This window comes from Chiloscyllium plagiosum, chromosome 21, assembly GCF_004010195.1.
Source record: "Chiloscyllium plagiosum isolate BGI_BamShark_2017 chromosome 21, ASM401019v2, whole genome shotgun sequence".
Taxonomy (NCBI): domain Eukaryota; kingdom Metazoa; phylum Chordata; class Chondrichthyes; order Orectolobiformes; family Hemiscylliidae; genus Chiloscyllium; species Chiloscyllium plagiosum.
Window position 1 is genome coordinate 35409668 of NC_057730.1, and position 22610 is coordinate 35432277.

General features: G+C 38.3%; 1 protein-coding gene across 2 annotated transcripts in view; it reads left to right on the forward strand.

The window, feature by feature from the left end:
• mad1l1 (mitotic arrest deficient 1 like 1) overlaps positions 1-22610 on the forward strand; it is a 906958-nt gene that overhangs the window by 66885 nt on the left and 817463 nt on the right. For both annotated transcript variants that reach the window (XM_043711818.1, XM_043711819.1), the window contains exon 10: positions 7124-7210. In XM_043711818.1, coding sequence (XP_043567753.1) covers positions 7124-7210 — 87 coding nt within the window. The remainder of the gene's footprint in view (positions 1-7123; positions 7211-22610) is intronic.

Below are 22610 nucleotides of genomic sequence, written 5' to 3' on the forward strand. Positions count from 1 at the left end.
TTGTTAGTGATTTTGACACATTGTTTGGCTATGCACTGACTGACGGGTGGCTTAATGGGGTTTCAGTAAAAGTCTTCAAAATACCATTTTGGTTTTGAGGGGAAAAAAAGGCAGAAGTCATGTTCCAGAAACACTTCAACATGGAAGAACATCCAGTTTTAGTCACATTCTATATCATTCTTGCTGAGACAAATAGATCAACTTAAATGTATAAATGAATATTGGAACCTGAGATGATAGAAGATTCACTTTAATAATCATGTGATCAACTATTGTGGTTATACAAGATATGGAAATACAACTGAGTGACATGGCCACGCTTATGGCAAAATTCCACGTTTTGAATGTTTTCAAACCTTTGTTTCCTATTCGTGTAAACTTACATAATTAAGTACCACATCCTTAACAATAATGACTGAGCGTATCTGAATGTTGAATGTGCGAAGAACCAAAGGTAATATACCAATTGTGTTCAGCAGTTATAAATTAAGTGCTAAATTTATTTTAATTGAATCATTTGCCTAAGTAACTACGTTTGAAAAGCAGACTTTTGAATGAAATGTGTTCTGAGAAATTTTGGTATGATAACATAATTTATTGAGGCTCGCTGACTGGGTCTGAGTGCTTGCAGTCCATAGATAAAGTGATAATTTTTTGTACATGTCTAATTTTTTGTGTAGCTTGTCATTGCCATTTTACCTAAATTTATAGTTTAAATAATGTAGTTCGTAGCCACGACCAAGCCTCCAATGGAAGAACAATGGGCTTCAATAAGGAGCAGTTTAAATGGTTCCTCATTAAGTGGCTTAGCTAGGTTTTTTGCGTGAGGAGCATATAAAACTTGCCAATTTAGAGTGACTGTTAACACTTGAGAACAACTTAAAATAGAGTGCCAGATTTGGGAAGAAGGATGTAAAGCTAATTATTTGGTTAACGTAGGAGCTTAAAAATAGTAGGAAGGCCACTTGGCCTTTCAATCCTGCTCTGCCAATCAGTGTGATCATGACTGATCGTCCAGCTCAGTACCTTGTTCCTATTTTCTCCCCAGACCCTTTAACCTTTAACCTTAAGAACTATGTCAAATTTCTTCCTTATCAAACTACTTCCTTTTCTGGGTTTACCCTGTCTAATGCAGTTAGAATTGTATACTTTTCTATGAGATCTGTCTTTCTTCTTTCTCCCCCAGTCTTTCTCCAACTCTCTTTTCACCCCCCCCCCAAAAAAAAAATCCAGTCTGTCTGTATATGCCATTCATGCTATCATAGGAATGGGTTTGGTAAACATTTGGTCACTCCTTCCATAGATAGAACATCTATCCTCTGATAAGACAGCCAAGACTGCATACAATACTCCAAGTGTGGTCTCACTAATGTCCTGTACTAGAACCCTCTCACTATGAAAGCCAAAATAGCATTTGTCTTCACCACTGCCTGCTGAACCTCTCTGCTTACTTTCAGAGACTAGTTACAAGGATACCTAGGTCTTGTTGCAACTTTCCTTTTCCAAATCTATTGCTTTTCAGATAATCTGCCTTCCCATTTTTACTACCATGGTGGAGATCCTCTAATTTATCTGCACTATACTGCATTTGTTCACTCACTCAATTTGTCCAAATCCCATAGAAGCATCTGCATCTTCTTCATAGTTCGCCCTCCCACCTAGCTTTGAGTTGTCTGCAGTTTTGGAGAAATTGCATTTAGTTCCCTCATCTCAATCATTCATATATATTAATACAGGTATTGTAAGTGACCAAGATTTATTCTATTCCTCAGTTCCAACGCAGTAAAGTATCAGGTGGTAAAATTAATAAATCCTAAAGTAAAACTAAGTAAATATATAATTGAATGAAGTAATTATGTGGTTAATTAGAATACATTAGGAATGGTAGGAGAGGTGATGTGTCATAACTGCAGCATCTGGGAAGTCCTAAATTCCACTGGTCCAGAGCATACGCACCTTTGCAAGTCATAGAGATGTACAACATGGAAACAGACCTTTTGATCCAACTTGTCCATGTCGACCTGATATCCCAACTCAATCTAGTCCCACCTGCCACACCCGGCCCATATCTCTGCAGTGTTTGCAGTTGAAGCAGTTTTTTCTCATAGTTTGAGCTGGAGGCTGAATTGAGGAGTCAGATAAAATATTGGCTGCAGGATTCTTAACCTCTGACCTGTCCTTCTCACAGCCATTAAGAAATTGGAAACCTGAATATTTCTTCATTACTTATTAATATATTTATCCAAATGTCTTTTAAATGTTGTAACTGTACCTGCATCCACCCCTTCCTCTGGCAATTCATTCCATACATGAATCATTCTGTGTGTGGAAAAAAAACATTGCCCATCATGTCCTTTTTAAAATTTTCTCCTCACCTATGCTCCCTGGTTTTGAACTCCCTCACTGCAGGGAAAAGACCCTTAATACACACCTTACCTATGCCCCTCTTGATTTTATAAACCTCTATAAGGTCACCCCGCAACCTTCTACGTTCCAGTGAAAATATCCCAGCCTATCCAGCTTCTCCTCATTACGCAAACCCTCCATTTTCAGCAACATCCTGATAAATCTTTTCTGAAACCTCCCCAATTTAATAATATCCCTTTATGATAGAACTGCACTCAGTACTGCAGAAGAGGCGCTCACCCACATCCTGTACAACTCAACATAATGTCCCAAATCCTATATTCAAAAAGTCTGAACAATGAAGACAAGCATCAGCAAATTTTATGTCCAATTGGTAAGCCCGCCCCCCACCCTGTATCACATGTGATGTAACTTTACTAATTTGTCTACCATGAGGAACCTCGTCAAAGGCTTTACTCGAACGCAAGTTAACAATGTCTACTGCTCTGCCGTCAATAATCTTCTTCGTTAATTCCTTATAACACTTAATTAAGTTTGTGAGACATGCTCACTCACTCGCGAGGGAAATCAAATGAATGGTAGGTGAAGTATAATGTGGATAACTGTGAGGTTATCCTCTTGAAAGCAAAGTCAGGAAGGCAAATTATAATCTGAATGGTGATAGATTTAGAAAGAGAGGGATGCAACGAGACCTGGGTGTCCTTGTACATCAGTTGCTGAAAATAAGGATGCAGAAAAACAAGAGTCACTGAAGAAGGCCAGTGCTATGTTGGAATTCATAGTGAGAGGATTAGAGTACAGGAACAGAGTTCATTGTTCATATATTGAATGACGAGAGCGGAGGAGCTTCTCGTCAAAAGAAAGAAGACAGCTTAAGTAAGGTGGAGGAAGCAAGGGTCTTGCTCAGCTCTAGAGGATTACAGGCAGGCGAGGAAGGAGCTCAAAAATGGTCTGAGGAGAGCCAGGAGGGGGCACGAAAAAGGCTTGGCAGGAAGGATTAGGGAGAATCCAAAGGTATTTTACACGTATGTGAGGAATAAGAGAATGATTAAAGAAAGAGTAGGGCTGATCAGGGATAGCATAGGGAACTTGTGTATAGAGGCTGAAGAGGTGGGGGAAGCCCTAAATGAGTTTTTTGCTTCTGTCTTTACTAAAGAAAAGGACCTTGTAGTGAATGAAAACATGGAGGAGCAGGTAAGCATGATGGAACAGATAGAGATTGAGGAAGCTGATGTGTTGAAAATTTTGACAAACATTAAGATTGACAAGTTGCCAGGGCCAGACCAGATTTGTCCTCGGCTGCTTTGGGAAGCGAGAAATGTGATTGCCTTGCCGCTTGCGAAGATCTTTGCATCCTGGCTGTCCACCGGAGTCGTACCTGAGGACTGGAGGGAGGCAAATGTAATTCCTCTCTTCAAGAAAGGAAGTAGGGAAATCCCTGGCAATTATAGACCAGTCAGTCTCACGTCTGTCGTCTGCAAGGTGTTATAAAGAATTCTGAGGGATAGGATTTATGATCATCTGGAAGAGCATGGCTTTATTAACGGCAATCAGCACGGCTTTGTGAGGGTTGGGTCATGCCTCACAAATCTTATTGAGTTCTTTGAGGATGTTACTAGACAAGTTGATGAGGGTCGAGCGGTGGATGTTGTGTATATGGACTTCAGTAAGGCATTTGATAAGATTCCCCATGGTAGGCTCATTCAGAAGGTCAGGAGGAATTGGATACAGGGAAATTTAGCTGTCTGGATACAGAATTGGCTGGTCGGCAGAAGACAACGAGTGGTAGTGGAAGGAAAATATTCTGCCTGGAAGTCAATGGTGAGTGGTGTTCCACTGGGCTCTGTACTTGGGCCTCTACTCTTTGTAATTTTTATTAATGACTTGGATGAGGAGATTGAAGGATGGGTTAGCAAGTTTGCAGATGACACAAAGATTGGAGGTGTCATTGACAGTATAGAGGACTGTTGAAGGCTGCAGCGTGACATTGACAGGATGCAGAGATGGGCTGAGAGGTGGCAGATGGAGTTCAACCTGGATAAATGCGAAGTGATGTATTTTGGAAGGTCGATCTTGAAAGTTGAGTACAGGATTAAAGACAGGATTCTTGGCAGTGTGGAGGAACAGCGGGATGTTGGTGTGCAGATACATAGATCCCTTAAAATTGCCACCCAGGTGGACAGGGTTGTTAAGAAAGCATATGGTGTTTCAGCTTTCATTAACAGGGGGATTAAGTTTAAGAGCCATGAGATCTTGTTGCAGCTCTATAAAACTTTGGTTAGGCCGCACTTGGAATACTGCGTCCAGTTCTGGTCATCCTATAATAGGAAAGATGGGGATGCTTTGGAGAGGGTTCAGAGGAGGTTTACCAGGATGCTGCCTGGAATGAGGGCTTATCTTATGAAGAGAGGTTGACTGAGCTCGGACTTTTTTCATTGGAAAAAAGAAGGAAGCGAGGGGACCTAATTGAGGTGTACAAGATAATGAGAGGCATAGATGGAGTTGATAGCCAGAAACTTTTTCCCAGGGTAGAAATTGTTAACACGAGGGGTCATAGTTTTAAGCTGTTTGGCGGAAAGTATAGAGGGCATGTCAGAGGCGGGTTCTTTACGCAGAGAGTTGTGAGAGCATGGAATGCGTTGCCAGCAGCAGTTGTGGAAGTGAGGTCATTGGGGGTATTTAAGAGCTGAAAATGTGTTGCTGGAAAAGCGCAGCAGGTCAGGCAGCATCCAGGGAACAGGAGAATCGACGTTTCGGGCATAAGCCCTTCTTCAGGGGTATTTAAGAGACTGCTGGACATGCATATGGTCACAGAAATTTGAGAGTTCGTACATTAGGTTTACCTCACATGAGGATCAATGGTCGGCACAACATTGTGGGCTGAAGGGCCTGTTCTATGCTGTACTGTTCTATGTTCTATATTTGTATTGTTGCAGCTTTTTATTTTAAAAATGCAACATTTCATACTGTGGGGAAATAGTTAATTCTGAAAAAATCCAAGAACAACTTGAAGGAAAGGAAGTAAGTTTAAAAGCTGAGAATGCTCAAATCCATTTAAAACTCCTTTCCTAGCTTTGCTTTAAGTAGAAATGTGCATTAATAGGGGAAGCATCATGCATGCTACTCTGATATGTAAATGTTACAACAACAATCTGTGTATTAGGGCAGAAACCCAACTCAAGTAACAACTTGTTCTAAGTGTGGCACTGCAATATTGCTTTTGAATTGGAATCCAACTGCCACCTATTGTAAAGTTGTGCCTTTAAGAAAGCTGGTAGGTGAAAATAAAAGGTATATTTAATGTTTTGATAACATTTGGTAGTGAGGAAGGAATTCTGCTACTTAACTCATCTAGTGTTGCTGCTATCAATACAACTTTACATTTATGTGCAACACTAAATTAATGTGCAACAGATAATGGTTCAGCAAAGACTGTTGAGTAATAAAGAAAGCCTTCAAATCTAAGTACATCTGCTCTGTTAGATTGAAAACGTAACAAAAGAGCAAATTCCAACACGACTGTATATGGAGAATAACTTTGTCAACTAATTGGCCATTCATTAAAACCAAGCATTTTAGGGCATTATCTATTGATTGAATTCCACTGTAAATTTACATTTGGAGTATTCACTTAGCTATCAAGGTTAAGCAGCTTTACTAATATTATTAATGAGCATAAAATTGTACTTAGCCATTTATTTCTCTGTATCACAGAGAAGCAATTCAATTGAGTGGATATTAATAACAAAAACACTTCCAATTTTCTGAATCAGTTGCAACTTTGATAGATTGGCCAATAATTGTTCAGTTAACTTGAAACATGTTGCCTTTCTAAATATTTTGTATTTGTTTTCTTGAAGTATTTGGTTTATAAATGTAATATTTCATTAGAAGACTCTACAAACATGAGACCGACCACTTTCTTCTGATCTCACGCATATTATTTCTGGTGTAACTTAAAAAATTTCATGTTTGCTCAATATCACAGTGTGACAGAAGAAGCTATTCTGCTTGTTACCTTTGAAGTGGCTAACCTTTCCACTAAATATTTGGTATTTTTGGGAACAAAAAACAGACGTTGCTGTAAAAGCGCAGCAGATCTGGCAGTATCAGTGAAGAGAAATCAAAGTTAATGTTTTGGGTCTGGTTACCCTTCCAGACTTGAAACTGTAACTTTGATTTCCCTTCACAAATGCTGCTAGACCTGCTGAGCTTCTCCAGCAACTTATGTTTTTGTTTCTGATTTATAGCATCTGCAGTTCTTTCAGGTTTTATTTAACATTTTTGGGAAATGCTTCAAGCATGTGCATTTGTGCGGTTGGAAAGAGTATTTAATTAATACTGGAAATTCTCTAAGTGCTATAATGCTAGAGATTTCCTGAAGGATTCTGTACTTTTAAATTGGATGATTTTCTATGTTCCTCATTGTGAATCAAACCGCTGGTAATTGTTTCCTTGAACTTTTGATCTGCGATATTGAAGTATCACACTATAGCTTTTAGAGGCACAAGGATTTTTGAGGGTTTTTTAGTGGAAAATGTAATTTACATTTCTAATCAAGTAGTTTCATTTTTAAAAATATAGCTTAAGCTTGTTGAAAATAATGAACCATTCCTAACTTTTGTTACCTATAGATAACAGCTGAAGTAGCTATTCATGCAGAAACATGAAAAATTGAATGTTTAAAAGAATAATGTGTGGTACTATATTGCAAAGAATGACTTGTTTCATTCTTTTGTGTTCTTGTATTTTTTAGGAACCCTGAAGATCTTTCACGAGAAATTGTTCTATTACAACAGCGCGAGCTTCTCCTCAAGCAACAGAACTCTTCTGTCACTACCAGGTAGGAGAGTCCTGAGACAAGCAGTTAACATCAGTTCTTAAATTTTTGGCAACCAAATTTTAGGGAAGTGAAATAATTTGATATTTCTTTACATTGTGGAATATTATTTAAAAAGCAAGGTAAATGTTTTGAACAACTTAGGTGGTTCTTATAGCATATGCTTCATATGTTGGCTTGACCAATCCTTTTCCAATTACAAATTGGCTTAAGTCACCATCATAGTGTGATCAACTGTTCAATCAACCACTGCTGGTTGTGTCATGAGTTACCAGAATTTCATGGAAGATCAGTATTCTGCACGCCATCTCTCAGAAAAGACTTTATGATGAATTGATTTCCTAAAGGCATTTGATAAAGTGCCATATCAAAGGTTGCAACACAAGATGAGTGTTTGTTTTAGTAGATAACGTTAGCAAGGATGAAAGATTTGATGGTTAACCGAGTGCAATTAGTAGGGATAAAGCAATTTTTTTCATTTGTCATATTACTTAACTGCTGGAATGCTACAGAGACCAGTGATGAGTTCTCAAGTATTCATAGTCTTCTATCAATGACTTGGATGGAGAGATCGAGTATAATGGAACTGAATTTGCTAATTTGGTTATCTTTCGATTTGAGGTTCAAAGTTTGCTTCCTTTTCTGTTGTCACCTGCTTCATCATGAAGGCATTTGTTCTCTACCTTACATCGCTGAATGGACAGGTTGTCACCATTTTGAAAGATTTGTAGCAAGCTCCTATCAGTTATCAATGTCAGTGTTGCTGTGCATCAAGGAGAGATTCAGAGTAACATTGTAGCACATTTTCTTTCCTCTGGGATGTTGACCATTTAAGAGTTGAACGGACAGGACCTGACGAGACATTTTTCAGCCATCTATACACAGTTTTCAATCCGTTGTAGTTGGGTAGCAGGAGTAAGTTGCCTTCAAGAAGGACATGATGTTTGTTTGATAGTCCTCCTGCTGAAACCAGAAAATATAACAAAGACATTCTCGGTAGAACTTTTGCAGTGCTCTTGTGTGTTATTGATCTGCAGTCCAGGTCTCATTACAGTACAGGAATATGGAAACAACAACTGCTCTGTTTTGAGTTTGAGAATGGGCATCCACCAGAGTTTGTCATAGCAGCACACAGGGAGTCATCTTTTGGTTCAACAGGATTCTGTTCTACGTAATTTGAACATCAGACTGTGATTGGCCTTACGATATTTAAAGGTATAAGAAGGGGTGAAATACTGTTGGGAAGCTTGGCTTCCTCGGGTTGGTGACAATTCACCACGGCAGATTCGCTGCCGATGATTAGCCACTGCCAGTTCTCCACCAGCATTTCTCCACTGGGGTCGTTTGATCTCTGGAGACTATTCGCCACCGGAAATATATATATATATATGTACTGATTGTTTTCCCTCCCACCTGTTCTTTCATACTTCTTAGTCCACTTTATTTATACAACTACATACTACATATTGATTAAAAATAAGTAAAATAAATATCATTTTATTGGTTTATATATAAAAATGAGTTACAAACTTTAACCAGAAAAAGGAAATATATTTTAAATAATATTATTATGGCAGTAAAATCTCACATTAACATTAAACAATGAAAATTTTTAGTTCATTTGATAATTATGCGTTATTCCTCTAAGATATTCCAAACAATCTCTTTCACCGTATTCAAGAACAATTTTTCTTATTCTCTTGTCTGCGTCTCAATTTTTTTTAGCTTTATTTGTGGTGGGTAACCCGCTGTCAGCTGTTCCATATATAAGTTTCGCCCCTTTTGCCCTTTCATTAACGTTCCAATAAATTTCCATATGGTCAGGTGGTGAGCTCCGAGTTCAAAAGCAATTCTCCGATGAGCGGCTTCGGCCTGATTATTTGTGCGATCTTCATTGTTTATTGTTGTCTCATAGACTGACCACATATCATGGGAAAACAAAGGTGTCCTTCGGCTACTGCCACGTCTGTTGTAGAGTCCAATATAATTAAATTCAAACCAATCTAGTATTGGTCGTAGTTCTTGAGGCAAAAAATCTGCGAGTGCTTCTACGTAGGTATCAAGGTCAGTAAGTGGCACAAAAGCCAAAGCAATTATCGTTTTTGCATTTAAAGCATAATCTGGATCGGTGTTGTATTGAAGAGTTGCTCCAACTGCAGCAATATGTCTATGCATACTTTGTGCTAAATGAAAGGAACAGCCACTAATTCTAACTTCAGGAAAACATTCTCTAATAGCACTGATAGCTGCCTGCTCAAAGTCACAATGGATACACTGTGGTTTGAGATTAGGTACCAAGGACTTCACCATTTCAAACATGCATACATACGTTGAACGCTGCTTATTTGATAGAAGTATAAACAATATTAGAGGAACTCCATCAAGTCTTTTTGCTAAAATACAATATACCTGAGCACTATCCGCCAAAAGAAATTTTTCTTCTGCTCTGTTATCCGGCTGATATAAAGAAGATCAGTAAGGTTTCCTTTCTCGTCAAATTATTTTCTTCATGCTACTTGTTATCGGTAAAGATGCTAGGACTGACTGAGGGACATCAGCTACACGTTCGTTAATAAGAACACTAGGTACTTCCTGCGATTCTTCTGCACGACGTTTTAAACTTGTTTTCACTTTTGCAACTTGGACATTGCTGCGGAAGAGGAATGTGTGTGTGTTCATTTATTGTTTTTATCACAGTGCCACTCTTGGTGTGGATCCGTCCATTACATCGGCCCCTTTGTTCACATTGCCTTAGCTTAATACTTGAATCACTCTTGGATAGTTATCAAAAACATATAACATATATAAAACCATTGTGGTAAAATTTCTTATTTCCACGTTTACTAATAATTTCTGTTTCCATTTGAAGACTTGTTACTGAAACAACGCAATCACTACCTTAACCAATATAACGACAATTTTATATAGTGAGGCTAATCGTCAGCGGTGAATCTGCTTATTTGCGGAATCGTCTTTAATGGCCATTGGTCGGTGGCTAAGCGTCCTCGGCGAATCTGCTGTGGCGAATGGCCCCATCCTGGCTTCCTCAGTCATGGTGTTGAGTCAAAATTTGAAATAGTGATATATAGGCATTCCTGTGTGCCTGAGGAGAGTTAAAGACTAGCTTGCAAGTATATCTGTAAACATGGTGATTTCTTTTAAAGTAACTTGACTATGAAATAGGTTCCAGAACGAATGCGTTCTTGTGTACATTAAAGTTTACAATGAAGCATGGCAAACAATGATGCACCAAGGTTTCTGTTAGAAATTTCTGAATTCATTTCTTTTAAGCTGAGGGCAGCGCTCACTGAAACTAGAGACATTTTTTGGTTTCATTTTGGGGCAGTTCTGCAGAAGTTTTTGATGAAAATGAATGTGTAAAGCAGTACTGTTGATAAAGGGACAAAATTGTAAAAAACGCTTACCATAGAGTCTGGAGTTTGGTAATAGTTCCACACAGAAGTGTTTAAATAAAACCCTGAAGATGTTATTTCAAGGTGTGCATGCTTAGACTCCTGTGTATGAAAACTTGAGGAAAAGACAATAACATTTTCTGGAATGAAAGATAAATCGCAGTTAAATAAAGTAATTGAAGTTTTGGAGAAAGGGACTGTACAAGAAGTATCTTTGGGTACTGTACAGGAGTGTTTTGGGATCATCTTTTCGCTTGCATTTCAAAACTCTAAACTTGGATTCTGTATAAATAGTTTGTATTTATACGATTTTATCTTCATTTCTTGCGTGAAATATACTTTTGTTTTATTGTTAAAAGTAAATCTGCAACATTGTACTTATGTTTGTGAGGGACCAACTTATTAAAACCAAAACAAAACAAACAATGACCTATCGAGTCAAATTTCGGACTGGGATCTGATTTAAGAGAAAGTGAGGACTGCAGATTCTGGAGAGTCAGACTTAATCAGTGTGGTGCTGGAAAAGCACAGCAGGTCAGGCAGCATCTGAGGAGCAGGAGAGTTAACATTACAGGCGTAAGCCCTTCATCAGGAATGTGTGGATCTGATTTATCCAGTAATAAAGTCAGCTGGGATCATAACAATGCCCAGAAATCTATTTGATCTGTTAGTGGCTTGCGTAAACTGCTTCCTGTGCTTGTCCGATTTCAGTTTTGTTGCCTCAAGTAGTTGGAATTTGAGATAAATCTGATCTTAGTTTTTTTCAATTGTAAATTGGAAATTGAACTTAGAATCCAAAATTAAGAAGAAATACCATGGAATTTCTTCTGAACTCACCATGCTCATTGTTGTGAAAGTGCCTGAAGCACTTATTACAGGTCATAGACTCAGAATCGTACAACACATAAACAGACCTTTTCGTCCAACTAGTCCATGCCAACTATGTTCCCAAATTAAACCAAGTTAGTTTTGCCTGTGTTTTGCCAATGTACCTCCAAACCTTTCCTATTCATGTACTTATCCATATGTCTTTTAAATGTTGTAACTGTATCTGCATCTGCCACTTTTTCTGGAAAATCATTCCATACACAAACCATTCTGTATGGAAAAAAAGTTGCCCCTCATGTGTTGTGAAGTTGGTGTGTGTAAAATTGTAAATGTGGGAGAAAAGCATTGTGTGGTCCCTTGAAAAGATAATGTCTTTTAATGCTTAGAGTTAAAATGGATGTCTGAATAGCAGTTTAAAGTGTAGGTGCGCAGGGAGCACCCGAATTGAAACATTTTGCATCAAACCACCTGTTTTATTAAGTCAAATCTGTTCAAATTTAGTCAACTAATTTAAATCAAGTTCTTCAATACTGAAAACCTATCAAATTCAAATCTGACAGCGTTGACGATCTTGAACCAATCTGATTGTAAAGAAATTGATAGGTATTCAAGGATATAAAAACTGTGGGCATTTTGAAAGTTGGCGGAGAGCCAACTGCCCTCTGAAGAGATAAGAACTTTTCAGCTCTCAGGAAAAAAGCACCATCTATTCATAAAGGTCCCTGGCACTCTTAGACAATCGTCCGGATACCAGAATTCAGTGGAGAGAGGCGTTCAGAACAGAAGAAATTCCAGAGGAAACATTTCTGACTTCAGACTCATCAGAAGAAAGACTGGAGAGGCAGAGGAGCACTTTGGAAGACACTTTGGAAGTTCTGTGTGTACTTTGAGAGATTAAGTTTAATTTATTGTTTTCTTATTACTTGGATTTATAGAAGTGGGAGTTAGATTTATTCGAACAGCACCCAATTAGAACTTAAGTCCAAAAGGGAATAGTTAGTAGTTAGAGGAATTGTTTGGTTTGTTAGTAATTCTGTTAATCTCTTCACTGTTGCAGTTAGATAAGTAAATTGTTACTTGATAATTATAGAGTGGGTGAAAGGATTCCATTTCATTTAAGCACTCCTTTATAATAAATTGAGTGTTAGAGGTAGGTTCTGCCACTTTTCACTCTTTTATAAGATTATGAGACGAGTTGAGCTTCTTTGGGTGTTTTGGTTTTAATTATCAGAAGGGTGTCGACCTCCGCTCTGTAACAATGTCCTTGTTAAAATCTTTTACTCTCACCTTAAAAATATGGTCCCTAATTTTGAACTCCCCACTATAAAAAAAAGACCCTTGATGTTTACCTTAACTATGCCCCTCATGATTTTATAAACCTCTATAAGGTCACCCCATAACCTTTAATGTTCCAGTGAAAAAAAAATCCCAATCTCTCCCCATAACTCAAACTCTCTGTTCCCTACAACATCCTGCTAAATCTTTTCTGAAATCTCTCCAATTTAATAATATCTTCCCCATAGCAGGACAACCAGAACTGGACACAGTACTCCAGAAGAGGCCTCATTAATGTCCTGTACAACCTCAATATGACGTCTCACCTCCTATACCCAGTTCTGAGTTATAAAGACAAGCGTGCTAAACATCTTGTCTACCCCTGACATAAATTTCAAAGAATATGTACCTGAACCCCTTTGTCTGTCCGTTCTACAATACTATCCAGGGCTCTGCCATTAACTTTACAAGTCCTGCCCTTTTTTGTTCTACCAAAGTGTGATACCTTGTATTTTGCCAAATTAAACTCCATCTGCCACTCCTCAGCCCATTGACCCAATTGATCAAGATCTCTTTGTAATCTTACATAATCTTCTTCACTGTCTACTGTGCCACCAATTTTGGTATCATCTGCAAATTTACTAAATTCTTATACAAATTGTTTATATAAATGACAAACAAAATTGCTGAACAGTTTTTCAGGTGGTAATGATAACTCAGGGGTGTTGACATTTTGTCCCCTTGCTGAAGCTTCTCTGCCTTACACACATGATCTTGCAAGGTCATGTTCTGTTGTTATTACTCATTTTATTCTGTATTAGCTGCAATAACTGCATGAGAAGCTGATATGCTGAAATGCTGTGGTCACTTTGGTGATTTTCTCCAAATGCGCAGTTTTGACGGGAATGGAACGTAAGCAAAAGGGAAATCAATATTTCTATCCACTTAATTTCCAATAATTTCACACATTTGAATAGGCCTAGAAGCATATACATTTCACGACAGATTCTTGGAAGTGCTATAATTTTCAAGCTCTTCACATTACAGTGACTTTGCTGCTTTGCATGATAGTGTGTACGTGACTTCTTGTCACAAACTTTTTCGACCTTTTTGCTTTCAGTCACTCTCATTCCTATTTCGCATTCTATTATCATCCATGTTTGAAAATGCAAATTAACTATGGACAGGGAACTCATTCAGTCCATTAAAAATGCATTTTCTGTTAAAAGCACTTCTAGTTATCAAGTAGTAATGAAAAGAGAAAATACCCTTTTAAAATAAGATGTGTGAAGTTTGTCACTGCTTTCTTTGGCGCTTAAATTTCACTTCTCTCAAATTTTACTGTCAGATTTCAATTTTAAAAAACTCTTCTAGATCTGCTACGTGATTCTTCAGGATAACCCCTGTTATTTTTCTGCTGTAGAAAGTAACATAACCCTTGAACAATTTTAATATAGCAGCATCAAGTAAATACATTCCAGTGCACAGCTATGAGGCTTTTGGCCAATTACAAAGAAAAGAAAACCACACTACAAATCTTGATGCAAAATGTCTTCTTAAACCCAGTGTACAGCTCCAGTTGAACCAAATATCAGGGTGTCTCAGTGGTTGTATTGAGGTATACAGCAGAAAAGTTTGAATATTGTAAGAGGTTAGATGCACTTGATTAATATCTATGCAAATTCTTCATTGTTGATAATCAAGCTTCCAGCTAGTCGAAATGTGCACTTTTTTGTAAGTATGTCATGTGCATACCAACATCTAGTCTGGCTTTCTGGTGGCAATATGTGAACTTGCAAAGTCTATCAGAGATTAAATATTTGCAAGAATGTTATTTTTAATTTATGTCAATAAATTCAACATGTCACTGAACTTGTCTTCTGAGGTTGTGAGGTTGTCAGTTAAGATTGAATCTGGACGTATGCATCCTGGGTGCTGTCTTTGCATGAGTATCTTTCTTCATATTTGGTCTATTGATGAGACTGATTTTCAATATCACTGGAATGTTGCTGACATGTATCCTTGTCTTTTTAAAATTCATTCAGGGGACATGAACTTTGCTGGCTGGGCCAATATTGATTGCCCATCTCTCATTGTCTTTGAGAAAGTGGTGGCAAGCTGCATTTTTGAACTTTCGTAGTTCATTTGTAGTACTTTTGGACAAGAACTTTCAGAATTTTGATCCAACAGCACTGAAGAAATGAGATAGCAATATATTTTCAAGTTAGCATGGTGAGAGATTTGGAGAACAACTTGCAGATGATGGTGTTCCTTTAATCTGTCTACTGTCCTTTTAGATGGAAGTGTACATACATTTACAAGGTGCAGTCTGAGGGGGCTTTGTGCATTTTGTTGGTGGTACACACCGCTTCTATTGAGTGTCAACATTGAGGAACTAAATGTTTGTGGATTTCGTTTTTAATCATTTGTGGACTGTGGGTATCTATGGCTGGCAAGCCATAGATGCCCGTCCCTAGTTGCCCTTGAAATAGTGGAGGTGAACTGCTGCCTTGAACTGCCTCAGTCTATCCTTTGTGGGTTGGCCCACATTGCCATTTGGGATGGAATTACAGGATTTTGATCCAGTGACAGTGGAGGAAAGGCAATATATTTGCAAGGCAGGATGGTGAGTGGCTTGGAGGGGAATTTGAAAGTGGGTAGAATTCCCATGTATTTGCTGCCCTTATCCTTAGATGGATATGGTCATGGATGTGGTGCTAATCAAGCAGGTTGCTTTGACTTGGATCGTGTCTAGCTTATTGAGTATTTTTGGGTCTGCAGTCATCCAGGAAAGTGGAAAGTATTCCATCACACTCCTGATTTGTACTTTGCAGATGGTAGACAGGTTTTGGGAGTCAATTGAAATTATTGCTGCAGGATTCTTAACCTATGACCTGTTCTTGTAACTGCCATTAAGAAGTTGGAAACATGAATATGTCTTCATTACTTATCTGAATGGACTTGCATTAACATGCTTATTTGCATTGTCTACTAAATCTTGGAAGTTCAACGGTGTCCTCTTCCATATTAAAATTGTATCTGCATCATTGTTGTTTTTTGTTAATCTCTGTTGGTACTTTGTTTTTTTACAGGATCTATTTTAAGATTTTTGGTTTCCTTTCCCACAATAGCTCTGCTCTTTGCAACATTTCTCTCACTTTTCTCCACGAGCAGCCTCCCTGTCACTCTCATTTTGTCTGTGGTCTACCAATCTCCCCCTTGCATTCTGTTCACTTCCAAGCAAAAAAAAAAGAGGTTGGCTGCAGGTGCTGCATGCCTGCACCCTAGGCCTTTGTCTCCCTTCCATCAGGACCCCAACCTCTTTGGATGTTTTGTCAGTTGCGCATGGTGACATCTTTGGTGCATATGCACATGCTTCTTGTGGCTATCTGATGTCATGAATGAATATTTGCATTTTTTCAGACTTAAATTTTTTGCTCAATATATGTAGATTAATTCTGCATAGGGTAAATGGAGGTGTATTATCACTTGCACCAGAAACACATGTGCTTTAGATTTCTGAGTCAGTGAATAATATTGTGCTGGCAGATCACGTCACAGAGGCGAAAAAGTTGTTCTCTAGTTATTAAGAGGTACAATTGCAAAAAAGAAAATATATAGTTAAGATTATGTCTCCAATTGTCATGTTTGCTTTCGAGATGTTGTATTTGGAAACCAAGATAATCTTTTCTCTCTCCTTTTAAATATAAATCTGTTGAAGAGTTCAACTCACTGCAGCAGTCTGTACATTTAAGAAGGCTGAACAGCTGAAGTTATACACTCCAGTGTGAACAATAGAAAAAAAATATTTTAAATCGTGATATATTGTGAACTGTGGATTCAAAGGGATCTGGGTTTTGTTGTCCACCAGTCAATGTAAGACAGATAGGTGCAACAAGCAATTAGGAAGGCAAATGGTATATTGCTTTCATTGCAAAAGGATTTTAGTTCAAAAGTTGGGATGTTTTACTGCAATTATACAGGACCTTGGTGCAACCAAACCTGGAGTATTGTGTGCAATTTTGGTTTCCATACCTAAAAAACAATGTACTTTGCTTTAGAGGGAGTACAGTGGAAGCCATCTAAGCGAATACACAGGATAGCATACTCCTGCTATGAGGAGATATTGGTTCAACTTGACCTGTATTCACTAGAGTATAGAAGGATGAGAGGGGATCTGATTGAAACATATAAAATTCTATTAGGGATGTTTTCACTGGATGAAGGCTCTTGAGCCAGATAACGCAGTCTCAGGATATGGGGTAGGCCATTTAGAGCTGAGCTGAGAAAATGTTCTTGACTTGAAGGCTAGGGAATCTGAGGAATTCTGCATCCACAGGAGGCTGTAGAAGCTAAGTCACTGAGTAAATTCGAGAGAGAGAGGCTTTTATTTATATTTTAAAGGCATCGAGGTGTATGGACAGAAAGTGGGGAAATGGCATTGAGATAGAGGAACAGCTATGACTGTATTTAATGGTCAGACAGGCTTGAGCCAAATGGCCTACTTCTGTTCCTAATTGTTGTGTTTCAGTGCTATTGAAATATTGCCATTGTAATGAAGGGGAAAAGGTCAAACGTCCCGATAATTAAGCCAACCTGTTATGGTGCGCGTAGAGGTTCCCTGCTAATAATTAAACCTGAAACACCCAGGGAAACTGGCCTTGCCCCTTGTAATCTCTTAAAAGTGTGGTTAAATGAACAGAATCCCTGATATTCACTTTAGAAGTAACAATTTATTTATTTAACCCTAACAGTGAACAAATTAACAGAATCACTAACAAACCGAACAATTCCCCCCTAACTACTAACTATTCCCTAACTGAATTAAATTCTACTGGTATGCTGTTCCAATGAACACAGATCCCACTTTTATAAATCGAAGTAATAAAAATATAATAAATTAGTCTCTCAAAGTTCTTACAGAATGGATTTTCTGGAATGCTTTGCCTTCTTCGCTGTCTCTCCAGTTTTTCTTCTGCTGATCCTGTTGTAAGGGATGTTTTGTCTATAATTTCTATTGTATGGAATATTACCTAAAAGTGCCATAGTACCTTTTATGGATAAATGGTGCTCCCTGTGAGAGCTGAAAGTTGTTATCTCTTCAGATGGCAGTTAGCTGTCCCTGATTTTCCAAATGCCGCCATCTGTTATACCTTGATGACCTATTCACTTCTTTACAATTGGATTGGTTTGAGGTAGTCAAATCTATTAGATTTAAATTTAATTGGGTTTTGGTATCAAGGGCCTGGTTTAAATTAATAAGCTAAAATTCAAGCTGGTTGCCTTAACATCAAAAAAGCCTAAGGTGTCCATTCACAGCCAATTGATACACGTTTCAATTTCAGAACTGTCTGTAATCTGCAGCTGCTTACAGACACATTTTTCTGTATAAATCTCTAAGCTTAGAAAATCACTTCACCTCGTAAAGGGACCGTGCACTCTTTCCTCCTGTAATTTTTCCAAACAAATTCTACCTTCCTGCCATCAACTTCATGAGTACTCAACACAACTTTGTAACACCATATTTATCCAAGATTTGGGTAGCTTGGCTGATCAAGCTGTTGAAGATTTGAATAAAGACACAGTAATGCTAGGTGGCTCAGATATTATGAACTTACATGTATGACTTTTAAAACAAAAAGCTTAACTTTAATCGGTCTGCTATTTGGAATAATTAAACTTCATATTTCAGTCATATTCATACTTGTATCTGAAGTGTTGATCAACTTATATGTAATTGTTTTTCAGACAGGTTAAGACAAATTGACTTTTCATCTCCCTTTGAGCCTCAAAACCTCCACAAACTTTTTGTTGTCCTTGTATTTTATTCTTGTATTTTGTTTGTTCTCTGTTTATTTAACCTTTTATGTTAGGAAGATAGGATAGTTACTGTTCATTTTACATATCATAGAGATTTGTAACATGATTAGGTTTCTTCTGCAATGTATTCAGTTATAATTTTTTTCATTTTGAGAAGATTAATATTGATGCTGCTATTGCTGTGAACTGAAAATGTCCTGGATTGTAATAAGTGAAGCATGTGGTTGAAAGAACCAAGATTAGAGAGCTGGAGGGGAATGAAATAAAAAGAGAAATAATTATAAAGAGAGCTCTTAAAGGATCAATTTACAGATCAGGACCAAGCAGCACCCTCGTTATTCCTGTAGCATATAGTTCACTTAAATACTTCTATTTTAGAAATAAATGAGTCTGAAAATTTAAGATATAATTAGCGACACAATTCTGAAGTGACATTGCTCAGCCAATGTTTCCGGGTATTGAAATTGTTGGATAAGAGATTGGAAATTTTAAAGTATGTTTTTATTAATTTTATTTATTTATTCATTTATTTATATAAAAGGTTGAAGGAAGGTATGTCTGCAGCTTTTTTTTTCCTGTTGTACTGAGTGTCTGCAGAAGTGTATCATAACAATTTAAATTGCAAATGGTTATCTTCTAGTTCTGTGCCAGGGAGAAATTTATTCAGCAACTGTATTAAAAGTAAAAGCTACTACAGGTTCAGAATTTTTTTTTGCAAGCTCTTAGTATTTGTAATGAATTGCTGAAATGCATTGAGATTGAGCATTTTTTATGACCAGGAAAAGTAGTGTTTGAAATTATGTTGTTAGTTGGGTGATTTTATTTTATTTGCTGTGGTTAAAATGTCAGCATGCTGCTGATGGCATTTTGGGAAGATTGAGTTAAGTTGTGTTTAAGCCATCAGAAATAAAGATTGCACCTTAAAAAGTTGTATTGCAATATGTTGTATTGCAACATTTTGAATAAGTATTTTTGTCAGTATGACTTATTTTTCATAGAATTTAGAACAATTTAACCCTAGTTGGCGTCTTAAATGGTATCATGTTCGCTTTCTATTCATGTTACATATCTGATGCCTCAAGTTGAATTTTTTGGGATCCATGGAAGATGCTGTTGCACCTGGGAAAGTAAGATTGAAATTTGGGCTGACATGATGGGCTGTATGTAAGAAGAAAAGTATGAGATTACATGTGATTGGTTATGCTATCACTACTAGCAGACCATTTGTGTATCTATATAATGCCTATGCAAAACCTACGTTTAACTACTTTAAATATTTGAGACAGAATTAGCTTGATGGAGAATTGGATACAATTTATCTCCCTCTTGCACTGCTGATGTGTAATTGATGGGGAAGAGCTTTGGTCACTTCCAGGAGTGTAAGCATGTTAAAAAAAGAAAGTACTGGAAGTGCAGAGAAAGCCCATCAGTAAAGAGAAAAGATGGTTTGCTTCATCAGAAGTGGAAGTCTCGGGAGCAGCACCCTTTCTGTAACCAAGAACAGCCTTGCTTATCCGAACATCAGTTATCCAAATTTGGATTATTTGAACAAGATCTTGTAAAAACATTATCAGTTAGCCAAACAATCAGTTATCCAAACAAAATATTCCCCTCTGGTCCCGTTTGGATAATCAAGGTTGTTTTGTAAAGCTGAGTGTAGTACCCATCACCAAGAAGAAGGTTTCAGTGAAGCTGAAAGATCTGAAGGTGAATCAGTCACAGATCAGATCAGATCAGAATTCTGAAGGAGATTGTATAGGCATTGTTGGTGATATTACAGGAATCATTGGAGTTGGGGAGGGTGCCAGACAACTGGAAAATGCTAATGTAACACTGCTGTTTAAGATGGGAGAGAGGCAGAAGACAGGAAACCATTGATTTATTAGCTTGACCATGGTCATTGGTAAGATTTTAGAGTCCATTATTAAGGATGAGATTATGGAGTACTTGGAAATGCATGGTAAGATAAAGCTGAGTCAGCACAACATCATGAAGGAGAGGTCATGCTTGATGAATATGTTAGAATTCTTTGAGAAGTTAATAAGCAAGTTAGACAGAAGAAAGCCAGTGGACATGATCTATTTAGATTTACAGAAGACCTTTGACTAAGTCCTGCTCAGGAGGCTGCGAAATAAGATTAAGGGCCCATTGTTTTAGGGTCAAGGTACTGACTTGGATACAGGTTTGGCTGATTGTCAGAGGGCCGAAAGTAGGGTAAAGGGGTCTTTCTCAGAATGGCAGCCAGTACTAATGGAATTCCATAGGGATCACTATTGGGAGGACAATTACTCACGGTATACATTAACAATCTGGACAAAAGAGCTGAAGCCATTGTTGCTAAGTTTGCAGATAACGTAAAGATAGGTGAAGGAACAGATATTATTGCCTGAGGGGGAAGCTACAGAAGTACTTGAAAATGATAAATGGAACACAATGTGGGAAATGGTGAGGTTGTGTGCTTTGGTTGGAAGAATAGAGACACAGACTATTTTCTAAACAGGCAAGGCATGAAGCACAAAGGGACTCTAGTCCTTTTTCAGGATACTGAAAGTTAACATGCAGGTTCAGTTGGCAGTTAAAGGGCAAATGCAATGTTAGCATTCATTACAAGAGAGCCAGAATACAAGAGCAGAGATATACTGCTGAGGCTGTTTAAGGCTTTGATGAAAACGCATTTGAAATGATCTGAACAGTTTTAGGCCAGTATCTAAGGAATGATGGGCTGGCATTGGAGGGTGTCCAGAGGAATTGGTAACAATGATCCTGGGGATGAAGGGCTTGTCATATGGGGAGTGGTTGAGGACTCTGAGCCTGTATTTGGAGTTTAGAGGGATGATGGGTTTATGAATAGGAAGGGTTTGGAGGGATATGGGCTGGGTGCTGGCAGGTGGGACTAGATTGGGTTGGAATATCTGGTCGGCTTGGACGAGTTGGACTGAAGGGTTTGTTTCCATGCTGTATATCTTTATGACTCTAAGTGGAATCTCATTGAATCTTACAAAATACTGAAGCCTGGCTGGAGTGGAAGTGGAGAAGGTGTCTCCACTAGTAGGAGAGACTAAGACCCAAGGACACATCCTCAGATTGAAGGGATTACCCTTTCGAATTGAGATGAGAAGGAATTTCCTCAGTCAGAATGTGGTTAATCTGTGGAACTCATTGCTGCTGGGGGCTATGAAGGCCAAGTCATTGAGTGTATTTAAGACCGAGATCGATAGCTTCTTGATTGTTAAGAGGATAAAGGGTTAAGGGGAGAAGGCAGGAGAATGGATTTGAGAAACGCATCAGCCATGTTCTAAAGGCAGACCAGACTCGACCAGACTGAATAGCTTAATTCTACTCCTATATCCTATTCTCTGTCCTTCGTCTTCAATGTATCACCTTATGCTTTTTGGCATTGAATTTCACCTGTCATGTATCTGGCGATTCCACCAACCTGTCTATGACATCTTCAAGTCTATTGCTAGTTGCTTAATGTTGATTACAATTCCATGTTTGGTTGTTTGCAGATGTCAAAATTGTGCCCAGTTCTCCCAAGCTAAAGCGGTTGATGTTTATTAAAAACATTGATGGCTTTAGTACTAAACCCTGGGGATCATGATGGATACCTTCATCCAGTTTGCAAAGCAGTTATTCGTCGGATATGTGGAACAGTCCATCTTCCGCAGCTACACTGACACCACCTTTTCTTCTGCTACATTGAAGACTGTATCGGCGCTACCTCATGCTCCCACGAGGAGGTTGAACAGTTCATCCACTTCACTAACACCTTCCACCCCGACCTCAAATTTACCTGGACCGTCTCAGACTCCTCCCTCCCCTTCCTAGACCCCTCTATTTCTATCTCGGGCGACCGACTCAACATGGACATTTACTATAAACCGACCGACCCCCACAGCTACCTAGATTACACCTCCTCCCACCCTGCCCCCTGTAAAAATGCCATCCCATATTCCCAATTCCTTCCCCTCCACCGCATCTGCTCCCAGGAGGACCAATTCCAATACCAAACAACCCAGATGGCCTCCTTCTTCAAAGACCGCAATTTCCCCTCAGACGTGGTTGAC